The following is a 14,053-nucleotide window of genomic DNA, read 5'->3' on the forward strand; positions in this document are numbered from 1 at the left end:
CTTCCCTGGGGTCTGCCCTGGCTTTGCCCACTGACGTTCCAGACTTCCTCCTCCATGCCTGTCTCCATAGCCACCGCTCTCCTTGGCAGCCTTGCCGCTCACAGGACACACATCTCCAAGACTAGAAGGGGCTGCTGCTCGGGGGCAGTACCCCAGCAGACCCACCCTGGGAGGACGCACCTGAGTGGAGCCCCCACACTAGCCCATTACTAGCTTTTTCGGCCTGAGGGATGAGGATGGGCTCCAGAGTGAGCCTGGCCCCAAGACTTCCCAGATCCCTTGCCTAAATCTCCCCTAATCCCTGCTCTCCATGCTGGCTTTGGGGGATTATGAAGATAAGAGCTGCTTCTCCCCAGAGGGGATAACTGGTTATTTCAGCTCCGGAAGATATGGCCCTCTGGGCAGAGGGCCCACACCCCAGTATGGGTAAATATTCTACTCCAGAGCATCTACCTCCCTCTGGCAGAGATCCTGGGGCCTTCCTGAGAAGCTGTGGTCCAGGACAGATGAGTATCAGGTAAGCTCAGGTCTGTACGTCTGCCTCCCTGACTCCTGGCACGGAAGGGGAGAAAGTCTCCTGCACGGCGGGAGGAAGAGAGAAGAAGGGGACCAGAGGCCTTCTCGTGTCTAAGGGGCTGGCCCAGGGGGTGACGCCTATTCCACCCAACCCAGGAAAGAAGAGGATTTGGAAAGCACAGCCACTGCGAATGGGGCTTCCCATGTTGCCCCTCCCCACTGCCCCCTTCTCCCTCAGGCTCCACTTTGTGAGCTCTCTCTCCGCAGGGGGAGAGGTGAAGGTTCCCAAGATGCACTTTCCTGGGCCAGGCCTCCAGAAACACTGCAGTGTGAAAATGTCCTGGAGGCAGGAAAGGCTGGCCTGCAGTGGTGGAAAGGCTGCCCGCCAAAGAGACAAGAAACGGGGATTGGCAGGAGAAAGGGAGGGTAAATCCCAGGCTGCAGATCACGTGGGAAGCCAACGGGTCTGGGATGAGGACCATGCTCGGAAGGCAGGCAAGGGCTCAGGGGGCAGCCAGGGAACCAGGGGACCCCCCACGCCCCCAGCCAGGCCTTTAGACTTTGGACATCAGCAACTCCCCTCCTCTTGTCCTGTGGCCGCCCTGACATCCGCCGCCTCATTCCAGGTGCCCCCCTTCCACAACCCAGAAATGGATTCACTCTCTCTCTCTGCACCCAGGTTCCTAGCACCTGCAAACTGCTGCTCTCCAGGTTTGGGAGGTATGGGCCAGAGGGGGCAGATGCTCCTGGGGCAGGGCCAGAGGAGGCCTGCCGAGCTGACTGTGTGCGTCTGCCCACGCATGTTTTGTCTGGCCAGGAACACCAACTCCAGACTGGCGATTAAAGACAGCCTAGCAGAGGGAAAATAGCCACTCTGTAATCACACGCCTCCTGGAGAAAGTGCCTGCCCGGACAGGTAGGCCCTGGGGCAAGGACACAGCCTTCTGGGCCAGCCCACTTTCCATGGCCCCAACCACACTTCTCCAACTGCCTCGGCCCCTCAGTGACATGAAAGAACAACACCTCACCCTGTCTCCAGCAGGAGAGTCCCAGTTACGGGTAAAATCACTGTTTCTCTCATTGTGCTTCCCCGCCCTGCAAGGTAAGAGCCAAAGCTGAGGAACTTGGTGGAACTTCAGCATTTTCAAAGGAAATTAAGAAAGGGGCCCTGGGCGAGCAGGCTCTGCCAGCCTTTCTCAAAATACAAGTTAGGCTGGGCACCCATGGGGAGGCCGTGCAAGGATGCATATGGTTGGTTTGAGAAATAAGGACCCAACTCATACACGTGCCATCTGAAGGTGTCCTTTTCTTGCCTCTGGGGCCAAGAAGGGTGAGAAAAACTGTCCCAGCCTTAAGTACCCAGAGAGAGTAAGAGATTCTTCCTGTTTCCCAGATGTTCCAAATCTCCCACCCCACCCCACTGCCAGACACCTCCCAGGATGTTCCTGGGGAGAGGAGTGATGGCCAAGCCAGAACTCTATACCACAGGGGGGACAGGAGCCCGCCTCTCCACTTACACCAATGCTTTGCAGGTAAAAGCATCCCGCTTTAAATGCTCAAGCTCAACTGGATCCAACAAAGTAACTTGAGGCTCTAGGAAGCCCAGGCTCAGGAGATGCTGGCCACAAATGCCCATCAAGAGCTGGGCTTCTCCTCCCTGTTCCATCATCAAAGGGGGAACCTGGGGTGGGGGCTGGGGGGCACCTGGGTGGCTCAGTCAGTTAAGCATCCAGTCTTGATTTTGGCTCAGGTCATGATCTCAGGGTCATGGGATTGAGCCCTGTGATGGGCTCCATGCTCAGCGTGGAGTCTGCTTGTCCCTCTCCCTCTCCTTCGTACCACCCCGGCCCCCTGCCCTCTCTCTCTGTCTCTCTCTCTCAAATAAATTAATTAATTAAATCTTTTTTGTTTGTTTGTTTTTCAAAAAGGGGGACACTGAGAGGGCATGGGGATTTAGACAAGAAGGGTGGGGAAAGAACTCTTATCTGTCCAATCAGAACTGCAAAAACCCCGCTACTGAACAGGACCAGTTCTATGGGGCCTGATGCTGAGTGTCTGGGGCAATCTAATGAGTCTTCCCAGAGCCAACACCCCTGAACTCTCTTGCACCCCCTCGGTCAGGTTTCCCAGGTGGCCCAGAGCCAAGAGCCCCTGGCCCCCAGCCCTCGTCCTTTCAGGACTCCTCACAGGCTCTGTCCCCACGGCCACTGTTTTCCTTCCCACTTTCACCTATTTTGGGAGCAGAATGCAGGTCCCATAGGCACAGGTAGATAGGCTACGAATTTAGACTGTGACCCTCAGCCTTGACAACAGCAGAGAGCTAATTAGAACTGGCTGGCCCTGGGGCGCCTGGGTGCCTGTCAGCGTAGCGTCTGCCTTCGGCTCAGGTCATGATCCCAGGGTCCTGCGATCGAGCCCCACGTCTGGCTCCCTGCTCAGCAGCGAGTCTGCTTCTCCCTCTGCCTCTGTGTGGTCTCATGCACGCACTCACTCTCTCTCTCAAGCAAATGAATAAAATATTAAAAAAAAAAAAGAACTGGCTGGCCCCTGAACCAGGTCCCCACCATCACAGCTTTCTGGGACAGTACAGTTGGGGAGGGGACCCAAAGATGGACTCCAACATAATGCCTAAGTCACTGAAGCTGGGTCTTTTGTTAGTAGCCATGATAAACCTCTTCTGAGCTTGGCCAGACACAAATCTTATCTTCAGCCAGGCAAATCAAAGCCTCAAGCTTCTTTGTCTTCAGGGCTCAGGCTGACCTTGGCACTTCCACCCATCTTCTTCCTCTTGCAGCCATGCAGACTAGGAAGAAATCAGCCGGGCCCTGGCTGCTCCTATCTCAATGACCCATGTGGTCCAGCAAAAAAAGAGCCCCCTGCCTGGCCCTGAGGAGGGCTGATATCCAGATCCGGGGCTTCCCATCACCTGTGCATGGAGACCCAGGCCCCAGCATAACTCGACAGGATGCCCCACTGGGACACGCGGCTCCGGTCCTGCTCTGGGAGCCTGGCTGGCAGCTCCCTAGACACACAGGCATCGTGGCTCCCATTCTCAGCCTCCCTCTTCGGTCCTAGCTACCTCATAATCTGAGCACCCATCTTCAAGACTTGTGGCAATTGCTAAGCCAAAGCCTTGCACACAAAGCAGAGAACAAGGCGTTTGTAACAGAAATATAAAACCAAGTTAGCATACTCACTTTGGTGCATTTGCCCTGATGGGGCATCCATAGCTCTGTCTGCTTAAAGAGCATGGGGTAGAGCCTGAGCCACAAGGAGTCAACTACAGAACTTCCAACACCACCCTCAAGGAGAGAGAAGAAGCAGGAACCGGGGGCGGGGGGGGGGGGGGGGGGGAGAGAGAGAGAGAGAGAGGAGAGGAAAAGAGGGGAGTGGGCCAGGGAGCGTGGGAGCGATGAGCCGGAGCGGTGCCGCAGGATCCGTGCAGAGTGAAGCTTCAGTCTGCTGATTAATTCAGCCTATTTCCAGTCACGCTGCAGATTTAGGGAGGGAGGAGGAGGCAGTGCAGCAACAGGGCTGTGGGAGGGAGGGAGAGGCAGGCGAGAGGGAGGGAGGAGAAAGTTTGTAGATGCTCTGCCAGATGCCCAGGAGCTTGGCCCATTCATCAGAGGCCACCGAGGGGTGAGCGGACGGGCACCCGCAGCCAGCCGGGTGTGCACGCATGGGGAGGAGGAGACTGTGCTGGAGATGGCTGTGGGAGCCCGAGGGCAACCATGGCACCCAGGGCTACATGGGCTCTCTCCCCAGACCACCCCTCCTTGGGCCCAAGTCACCGGGCAAGGTAGGTGCCCGCCATCCGTGAGAGTTCCCCGAAATCCCTCAGAGACTCCCAGTATGGAGCCACGCCAACAGCAGCTCTTCCCACACTTATAGCTGCAGGAAGGAGGGGAGGGGGGGGCCTTGCCCGTTATTAATAGCAGCACATCCAGCATGGAGTGGGGGAGGACTGGCAATTGGGAAGCCTGGAGCAGTGACTTCTAGGAGGCAGAGCAGGGGGCCAGAAGCCAGCAGAAGAATCCAGTGGAAGACTCCAGCAGAGACTCCAGCAGAAGGGGGAAGAGCCCACAGACAGGAAGGGCTTCTGAGGATTCCAATACCTAAGACCTAACACCTTCCCACCAGGTTGCGGGGGGCGGAGGGGGGAACACCCCCAACAGCAGAGCTCAGTCAGCAGCTGATAAACGCGCAGTCGCATTTAGACACACCTGCCAAAGGGCTTCTGAGACAGGAGAGCCCTGCGGACATGAGGCCTCAACTCCCACCCAGTGACCTGTGGCTCCAGGAGTGGCCAGCAGAGCCTGCGCATCACTCTGGGACCCCGAATTTGACACACGGGCGGCCCTGGAAGTAGACTGGAAACTTCTCGGCCTATGTCCAGGCCACCCTTAGGAAAGGGCTGCAAAACCCCAAGGGAGAGGAAGCAGCCCAACAGGTCCAAGAACTAGAGAACGCAGGCTGGAGCCTGAGCACTTTTCTCCAGGGCCGTTTCCCAGACAACACCCACAACACCATCTCCACCATCTCCACCGTCACCAGCTGCAGGGAGGCGAAGAGAGAGCCTCAGCTGAGTTCGAGCCAGCCTCTCCTCGCCCCCTTCCCTAGCACAGCTCCCTGGCCCCCCGCCCCACCTCTGCCAAATCCAGATCTGAATGGGAGCAGGAAAAGAAGGGCCAGGCAGTCCAGAGGGTCAGGGCAGAAGGTTCCCTGAGGTGCAGGCCAGGGGGAGGAGGGCTCAGCTATGCAGTGGGCTGCAGCCTTAGCAAACTGCCAAGGAGAGCCTGGCACCCCCCTGGCCCCTGCTCCCAGGCACACTTCCCCTTAGCTTTCTACCAAGGCCCCGCTCTGTGGGCATCACAACTAGGCAAACTCCGCCTCCTGCATGACAGGCCCTGGAAAGAATAGCTCACAGGGTCTGAGGGCTCTGCAAGACTCCCAACCTGCCCCCTTCCTGCACTGCCCACCTCAGCAAGCAAAAAGGGGTGCACTGCACCCAAGAAACAGAAACCCAGACGCTCACTGCCATAGCACGTCCACCACAGGGGACTGGGGACAGAGGAGAGGAGGTTCTGACGGGGACACGGAGGACTGGGAGGTCACGATGGGGGGTGGGGAGCAGTTAAGCAACCAGCAACAGCCACGCTGATCCTGGGCTACAGCCAGGGGACGACAGGCCCCTTTCGATCAACTTCCGCCATCCAGCTCTCTTCATTCCCACGCCTCCAAGAAGCCCCGACTGTTGGAGCCACGGGGTAATCTTTAGAAGCCCATGTGTACAGCTCACAAGCCATTTCCGGTAAAAACCCTGTCTGGTTCTGTTTCTTAGTTGCTTGTACAACTAGTTCCTCAGCTGGACTATCAGCCTCTCCAAGCCGGGGGCGACCTCCCCAGGGCCCAGAGCTCCACCAACCCCAAGGAGGTATTCCATGAATACGGCTGATGATATTTCTAGTTCAGGACTCATCTCTCCAGAAAGACAAAGAGGATAAGGAAAAATCCTGTAGGAAAAATGGCCCCTGAGAGCTATCCATCCTGGACTCTCAAGCGTTCTTCGCCAGGCTTGAGAGAGAAGCCAGCCCACTGGCTCACAGAACTATACTTCCCCAACTCACTAGGAAGTGGTGTTTCGGCAACAGGCTGGAACCAGGGACAATACTGTCCTGTTTTTGAGACACTCAGCCTCACCCAGGTAGGCCACCACATCACACAATAGTAAAGCTTCTAGAGGGTGCCCCCCTGGAAGTGAACAGCTCTTGCAATTGGACGCGGCAGCCTTGCACCCAGGCTAGGGGAGAAGTCACCATGGCTGGTCCCCTCTGTGCCAATCACTCATAGGATGGACACCTGCAGAGCGGTCAGAGCTACCTGTGAGCAGGAGGTTGCACACACCTGCTTCGGGTTCAGGCCTCCAAGCCTGCTCCACAGCTGGCCCAGAGGCATGGGAAGCCTGGAGCTGAACGAGTCAGCAGGCAGCCGGGCACCCCCAGGGACCCAGTGTGTGGACCCACAGCTCCCTCTCCAGACCTTCCAAGATCTCTTTGGCAGGAAGGTCGCTGTCTGTAAGTTCCGATTGATAAATACTTACTGGGCCCTTGCTGCATGCCAGGCTCTATGCTAGGAGCCAGGGACACTGGGATGAGGTGGGACAGATAGATTAGTTCAATACACGGTGGCAGGAAGAGTGGTGGAGATAGTATGAATGCTGGAAGGAGGGACGTCTGGAGGGGGGAGGAGGGCTTATCAGGAGAAGGTGATGGCTCGTGAAGAAAGAATAGGAGGAGTTTATCAGGAAAAAAGCAGGAGCCTAAATGTGGACAGTGTGCCCAAATTCTGAAGCATTCAGAATGACTAGTGCTAAAGGCCAAGGCGGGGGAGGCTAGGGATGTGGGGCCAACAGGCAGCAGCAGGATGATGGTGAGCTTTGCCCGCCACACTCAACACTCAGCACTCAGCAGGCGGAACGGAGCCACTGGTGACTTTTAAGCAGAGGTGACAAAGGTCAGCTCTGCATTTCGGATACCTTTCTCTGACAGCAAGTGGAGGAAGGAGATCAGAGACAGAGGAACCCATAGGAAGCTGTGGCAGAAGTCCAGCCAAGAGATGGAAGGACCCCCTCTGGGGCAGTCTCCATCACAGGAAGGATACTCTGATGCCAGCAAATCGACTGCCAGGCCAGGGCAGCGTACCTGGAGGCTGGGAGGCATCCTGTGTCAGGCTGGGAGGAGGGGGCCGACTTTGCGGGTGCCTGGGCCTCCTGGCTCCTCACCTCCAGCTGGCTTTGCAGCTGTGTTTGGAGTCTGACTGGGGAGTTCTTCCCTAACCACAGAGAGGGTGCCCGACCATACTCAACATGGCTCAGCAGGTTGGGGCAGAGCCCTAGCAAAGAGCAAACAAACGAAATTACACACCCATGGGCAAGAAGTGGAAGACTGGCTCGGAGCCAACCTAAATCAGAAACCTGCTCCCATGTCGCTGTGCTCACCGGTCCCCACCCTTTGTCCTGTGCTCCCAGCTCCCCGAGAGCTTCCCAGCCCAGCAACAGCATCCTCTTGGCGGGGGGGGGGGGTCGCCATCCCGTACCCCCATCCTCAGAGCCACACCCCCTCTCTCATTTTGGTTTAAAGCCCCCCAAAAGAGGACTTCCCAGGCCAACACAAGTAGAGAGAGTCCAACAGAGCCACACAGACAATACCCATCAGGGCACCAAGCACGGCCCTACCGTGTGCTTCTCCTTCGGATCCATGGGCCCAGAGTACTGCAGGCATGCCCAGATGAATGCGGTCACCCCCAAAAGGAAGGCTCCTCCCCAGCATGGACAAGGCCCAGTGACTCTGTCACAGTCGAAGCATCTGGAGAGAAAGAAGGGAGACACCCCGTAAGTCCAGGTTGCTGAGAAACACGACGGTGTTGTCTACACAGTAGAGTGGCACATGGAAAAGACTGGAGCCTGGGGCACCGGAGCTCAGCCGGCCCTGTCCTGGCAACACAGGTTCCCTAGGCACTCAGCCTCGGGCGGATTCCACTCTGAGGCTGGGAGGGAGAGGGCTTCCCCAAGGCGCGCTGGAGGGCTGAAGCTTCCCTCCTTCGAACCCTCATTTTCAGAGACACACTATGTTTTGCTCTGCATATGCCCTTACTCGCTGACTTGCAGCAAGCAGGAAAACCCTTGGCTTCCCAGCTTTTAAAAAATAAAGATTACGGGGAGCCTGGGTGGCTCAGTTGATTAAGAATCTGCCTTCGGCTCAGGTCATGATCTCGGGGTCCTGGGATCAAGTCCCATGTCAGGCTCCCCACTCAGCAGGGAGCCTGCTTCTCCCTTTCCCTCTGCCCCTCTCCCCTGCCTGTGCTCTCTCTCGCAAATAAATAAATAATAAATAAATAAATAAATAAATAAATAAATAAATAAATAAATAAAAAGAAGCCCAGCCTTCCAAGTTCCCACCTGAGCTTTAAAAAAAAAAAAAATTAAAATAAATAAAATAAAGACTAGGGGTGCCCAGCTGGCTCAGTTGTAAGTTTGAGCCCAAGCTGGGTGTAGAGATGACTTAAATAAATAAAAACTTTATTTATTTATTTTTTTTAAAGATTTTGTTTATTTGACAGAGAGAGACACAGCGAGAGAGGGAACACAAGCAGGGGGAGTGGGAGAGGGAGAAGCAGGCTTCCCGCGGACCGGGGAGCCCGATGTGGGGCTCGATCCCAGGACCCTGGGATCACGACCTGGGCTGAAGGGAGACGCTCAACGACTGAGCCACCCAGGCACCCCAATAAATAAAAACTTTAAAAAAAAAGTAAAGATTAGGAAAACAATTAATTAATTTTAAAAATAAATAAAGGTTAGCATTAAGGTAAACTGGACCCCACGCACACGTGCCCGCACCCACGCACCCACCCCCACACGTGCCCACGTGCCACAGAGCTGCGCCTCTCGTGTGCTTTGCTGACAGGGCAGTGCTCACCAGGCACCTGGGCAGACACCTGCCAGGATGGGTGATCCAATCTGACAACACCCCCCACAATCCCGGACCCTCACCCATGCATCCTGGCAGCCAACCCACTTTAACCATTTCAGGCCAGGGAGTGTTTGGGTAGAGTGCCCCTGAGTAACCTGGTTTGGTGCCCAGTGACAACTTGTGGAGAAGGCACTGACCTGCTGACAGGGGCAGTTCTTTCTGGGGCCTGTAGCAGAGCCTCAGTAAGTGGAGCTGGTCAGAAGCCCAGGAGAACTGATCCATAAAAGAGCTGTCTAGAAACAAGAAAAAAGCTGCGTCCAGAGACCCCAGCCAGGAGGCCGAGGCTCTGCGGCCACCAACCCCACGCCAAAACGCCACATGATCCCTCACAAGACAGCATTGGTACTGCCCCCCGGGCCTGCGCTTCCCCGTCTCTCCCAACCCCTGCAGGCCCTCTGCAGCCGAGGCTTTCGGAGCTGAGTGAGCTAGCCCCGGAGGGTCAGCCACAGACAGGGACGCTGGAAGCAGCCGCGCGCAACGCACTGACATTTGGTCTTTGGCAGCCAACGGAAATGGGATCCTGAGAGGACAAATGCGCATCTCCCCAAGGCCGCTCTGACTCCCGCAGCCCAGGCCCTGTTTACGAGTACAGCTCAAGGTCCCCATGCACCCCGTCCCAGCAGGGGCTGGATGAGGCAGTCGCCACACAGGGCAAGGCACCAGAAGCCAGATGGGGACTGTGCTTGGCTCCTTCTGCCAACACAACAGGAGTGAAATAACTCTGCTGGACTTGGAACCGCAGCGTGCAGAGGGCAGCCAGGAGCAGGACATTTTTCTAAGAGTCTGTTTTCCCATCACTCCATAGGTGGGATTCTGGGAAAGAGCTGTCCTCAACTGTCTGATCTGAAACCAGCAGCTAGATCCTTAAAGGGCCAGTTCTACCCCTGGTCCATTGTGAGAGAAAGCACAGGTTTCAAAGCCAGATACCCCTGGTTCAAATCCTGGCTCCAACATGTATCAATCCTCGGCAAATTACTTGTCTCTCTGAGCCTCAGGGTCCTCATTCATAGAATGATGCCTATCTCACAAAGAAGCAACAAGAATGACATGAAATATTATATGCAGAGGGTCCAGTACAGTAGTTAGCAAATAGTAAGTCTTAATAAATACTTGCCATTACTATCACCAGGAAATGAGTAATATGAACAAAGTGCCACCTAGGTGAAGAATAAAGACTCAAAAGGAAGGAGAAGAGGGGTGCCTGGCTGGCTCAGTAGGTAGAGTATGGGACTCTTGATCTCGGGGTCATGAGTTCAAGCCCCAGGCTGGGCCTAGCGCTTACTTAAATGAAGAAGAAGAAAGGAGAAAGAAGAAAGAAGAAAGAAGAAAGAAGAAGACAACGATGACGAAGAAGAAGACGACGACGAAGAAGAAGACGAAGAAGAAGAAGAAAAAATAAATGAAAGACATAAAGATTGCAAAGAAACATGTAAAACTGTCTTTATTTGCAGAAGACTACATCATATAGGAAAAATTCTAAGGGACAAAACAAATAAGTATGCAAGGTTACAAGATACAAGGTCAAAATACAAAATACAAATATAGATTAAATTCCTGTATGCTATAATGAAATATAGCGAATACTTAGGAATGACTTTTAAAAACATATATGTAAGGCCTGTTGAAATTCAAGACCTAAATAAATAGAGAGATACGCCATGTTCGTAGGTTGGAATTAATATTAAATAAATATTAATTAAATTAAATGCTAACATTTATATTAATATATTCATCCCATAACCCTGAGATCATGACCTGAGCCAAAACTAAGAGTCAGATGCTTAACTCACTGAGCCACCCAGGTGCCCCCAATATCAATACACACCCATTAGAATGATTACAATGAAAAAGACTGACAATATTTAGTGTTGGTGAGGATATGAGCTCATAAATTGCTGGTGGGAAGTCACGTGGTACACCCACTCTGGAAGACATTTTGGCAGTTTCTGATAAAGTTGAGTATCCACTCACTAGATGTCCCAGTAATGAAAATATACTTCCTCAAAAAAAAAAACTGTATACAAATGTTCATGGCATCTTTATTCAAAATAGCCAAAAGCTGGAAACAATCCAAATGTCCACTCACACGTGAATGAACTGTGGTATATCCATACAATGGAATTCTGCCCAGCAACCAAACAGAATGAGGTATTGATACACACAACAATGTGGCTGAATCTCAAAACATTTGCTGAGTGAAAGGAGCACAAAAGAGCACATAGCATATGATCCCATTTCCATAAAACTTAGAACAGGCAAAATTAATCTATAGTAACAATAAGCAGATAAGGGGTTACCTAGGGTCATGGGGAGGGAAAGACTGCAAAGGGCACAGGGGTCTTTTGTTCAATATCTTGATTGTGGGTGGTGGTTACAAGGGTGTATACATTTGTCAAAATTCTTTGAACTATATACTCAAGTGCATTTTATCATGTGGAAATAATGCCTCAGTAGGTAGGGTTGATTTCTAAAAAGTAAGGTGGGATCTAAGATCCAACTAAATCAGTTCTACCAACCTCTGAAATGCCTAGCACATGCAAGTCTTGGTGGATAATAAAGAGAAGGGTTGATGAAGGAAACAGACATTTATCCAGTGCCTACCGTGTGTAATAACTGTATGCATTCACTAAGGGTAAGGAATGTTCCTGTTTTCACAAAAGTATAAAATATGGTCCCTTCACAACAGGGATTTATAATACAGCCAGGTTTTGAAGATTCTGAGAAAATATAACTAATATTCAAGTTGGCATTGACATACTAAATGAGAATTGCAAACAGGGGTTGGGGGGCCAGGAATCCCTTCCTAGAAGAGGCCAAGGCCTAGGGCACCTGGGTGGCGCAGTTGGTTGAGCAGCTGACTCTTGATTTTGGCTCAGGTCATGATCTCAGGGTTGTGGGATCAAGCTGTGCTTCAGGCTCCACGCTCAGCTTGGAGTCTGCTTGAGATTCTTTCTCCCTCTCCCTTCTGCCCCTCCCCCAGCTCACGCTAAATAAATAAATAAATAATTTTTCAAAAACGATTTTATTAATTCATTTGAGAGAGAGTATGTGAGTAGAAGAGAGAGGTAGAGGGAGAAGCAGGCTCCCCGCTGAGCCGGGAGCCCGATGCAGGGCTCGATCCCCGGACCCGGAGATCAGGACCTGAGCCGAAGGCAGATGCTTAACCACTGAGCCAGCCAGGCGCCCCTAAATAAATAAAATCTTAAAAAGCAGCAGCAGCCGGCCAAGGCCCAAGCAGTGCACTTAGGAAAGCCTCAGAGCAAGAAGAGGGAGAACAACCACAGCAAGAACTAGGGTCTCAACCAAGGCACCGAGGAAGAAAAGCATGGAGCCTTTTTGAAAGATGGTGATCTGGGGCGCCCAGGGGGCTCAGTCGGTTAAGAGTCCGACTCTTGATCTCAGCTCAGATCTTGATCTCAGGGCGTGGAACCTGCTAAAAAAAAGAAAGATGGTGATCTGATCTGTTCAATTAGAGCAGAAGACCTAAGTAAGAGAGAAGAAATGAAGGACGACATCAAGCAGGAAATCAGGAGCCAAAATGCCCAGGCATATGGAGGCCAAAACAAAGTGACCGTGGGGAGGGGCGCCTGGGTGGCTCAGTCGTTAAGCGTCTGCCTTTGGCTCAGGTCATGATCCCAGGGTCCTGTCTGTGGGAAGCCTGCTTCTCCCTCTCCCACTCCCCCTGCTTGTGTTCCCTCTCTCGCTGTGTCTCTCTCTGTCAAACAAATAAAATCTTTAAAAAAAAAAAAAAAGTGACTGTGGGGAGTCACCGAAGGTTCCTGAGAGGGTCCCAGTATTTTAAGAGGGTAGAGAATGGATCAGAGGGGGAAGGGAAAGAAATTACAGGCAGAAGAAGTAGAAGAAAATTATAGTAATCTTGGTTTGCCATGACGAGTCTCTAGACAAAGGCAGCATAGTAGGCCGTGGAAACAAAGGGATGGATGCTTCCTGCTGCCAAGTTCAGAACCAGCATCAGAAAGAGCTAAGGGGGGCGCCCGGGTGGCTCAGTTGTTAAGCGTCTGCCTTGGGCTCAGGTCATGATCCCAGGGTCCTGGGATCGAGCCCCGTTTTGGGCTCCCTGCTCAGCAGGAAGCCTGCTTCTCCCTCTCCCACTCCCCCTGCTTGTGTTCCTGCTGTCGCTATCTCTCTGTCAAATAAATAAATAAAATCTTTTAAAAAAAATTAAAAATAAAAAAAGAGCTAAGGGGGTGCCCAAGGTTCAGGTTGAGGGTGAGCTAAGGAGTTGGCTGTCCTGCTAATTCCTTCCAACACAACCTTCATTAGCTGTGCTTTCCACCGAAAACACAATGGGGTGGACTGCATTCAGCTGAGTCGCTGTGCCCAAAGGGTACTAACTGATGGACTGATTTCAGCTGGAGGGAGGTTTTTAATAACAAGCCTCAGGGTTCTATCCTTGGTGGCATCCTAATCAATATATTTTTTTAAGATTTTATTTTTTATTTATTTGACAGAGACACAGCGAGAGAGGGAACACAAGCAGGGGGAGTGGGAGAGGGAGAAGCAGGCTTCCTGCAGAGCAGGGAGCCCAATGCGGGGCTCAATCCCAGAACCCTGGGATCATGACCCGAGCCAAAGGCAGATGCTTAATGGCTGAGCCACCCAGGCACCCTGAGCGATATCTTTTACGTAATTGGAGCTGTATAAAAAAATGGAACAGGCTGCCCTGAGTGGCAACGAGCTCCCCAGCACTAGAGGGATCCAAGCAGAGGCTGGGAAATTATGGAGATAATAAATACATCAGGTAGCAAATAAGAGATAACCTTTTATGACGTGTTCTAACCCTGAGAGACAAGGAGATCAAGAAATCCAGCAACTTCTACACATGAAAAGATGCTCAGTTCCACTTATAATAAGAGACATCCACATTAGACTACCCCAAGAGAACAAAGTTTGGAAGGCCTTCCCCACCAACTTCAAAGCTTATAAAGCCACAGTAATTAAGGCAATGTGGTATTGACTTGGTAATAGAAAATCCAAAAATAGATGCA

The 14,053-nt window shown here is 52.5% G+C and overlaps 1 protein-coding gene across 12 annotated transcripts in view; it reads right to left on the reverse strand.

The window, feature by feature from the left end:
- The window catches only part of TMEM94 (transmembrane protein 94), a 35,185-nt gene that overhangs the window by 15,883 nt on the left and 5,249 nt on the right, over positions 1-14,053 (reverse strand). For 6 of the 12 annotated variants that reach the window (XR_004683063.1, XR_004683062.1, XM_035026027.1 and 3 more), the window contains exon 1: positions 3,714-3,851. Coding sequence is in view for 10 of the 12 variants with exons in the window: in XM_035026027.1 (XP_034881918.1) it covers positions 3,714-3,767 (54 nt within the window). In the remaining 2 variants the exon portion in view is untranslated. Of the gene's footprint in view, positions 1-3,713; positions 3,852-7,750; positions 7,881-9,181; positions 9,278-14,053 lie in introns of those variants that run through there. The other 6 variants (XM_035026030.1, XM_035026034.1, XM_035026028.1 and 3 more) reach the window with 3 other exon arrangements.

Source organism: Mirounga leonina, unplaced genomic scaffold (assembly GCF_011800145.1).
Source record: "Mirounga leonina isolate KUSES-001 unplaced genomic scaffold, KU_Mleo_1.0 Mir_197, whole genome shotgun sequence".
Taxonomy (NCBI): Eukaryota; Metazoa; Chordata; class Mammalia; order Carnivora; family Phocidae; genus Mirounga; species Mirounga leonina.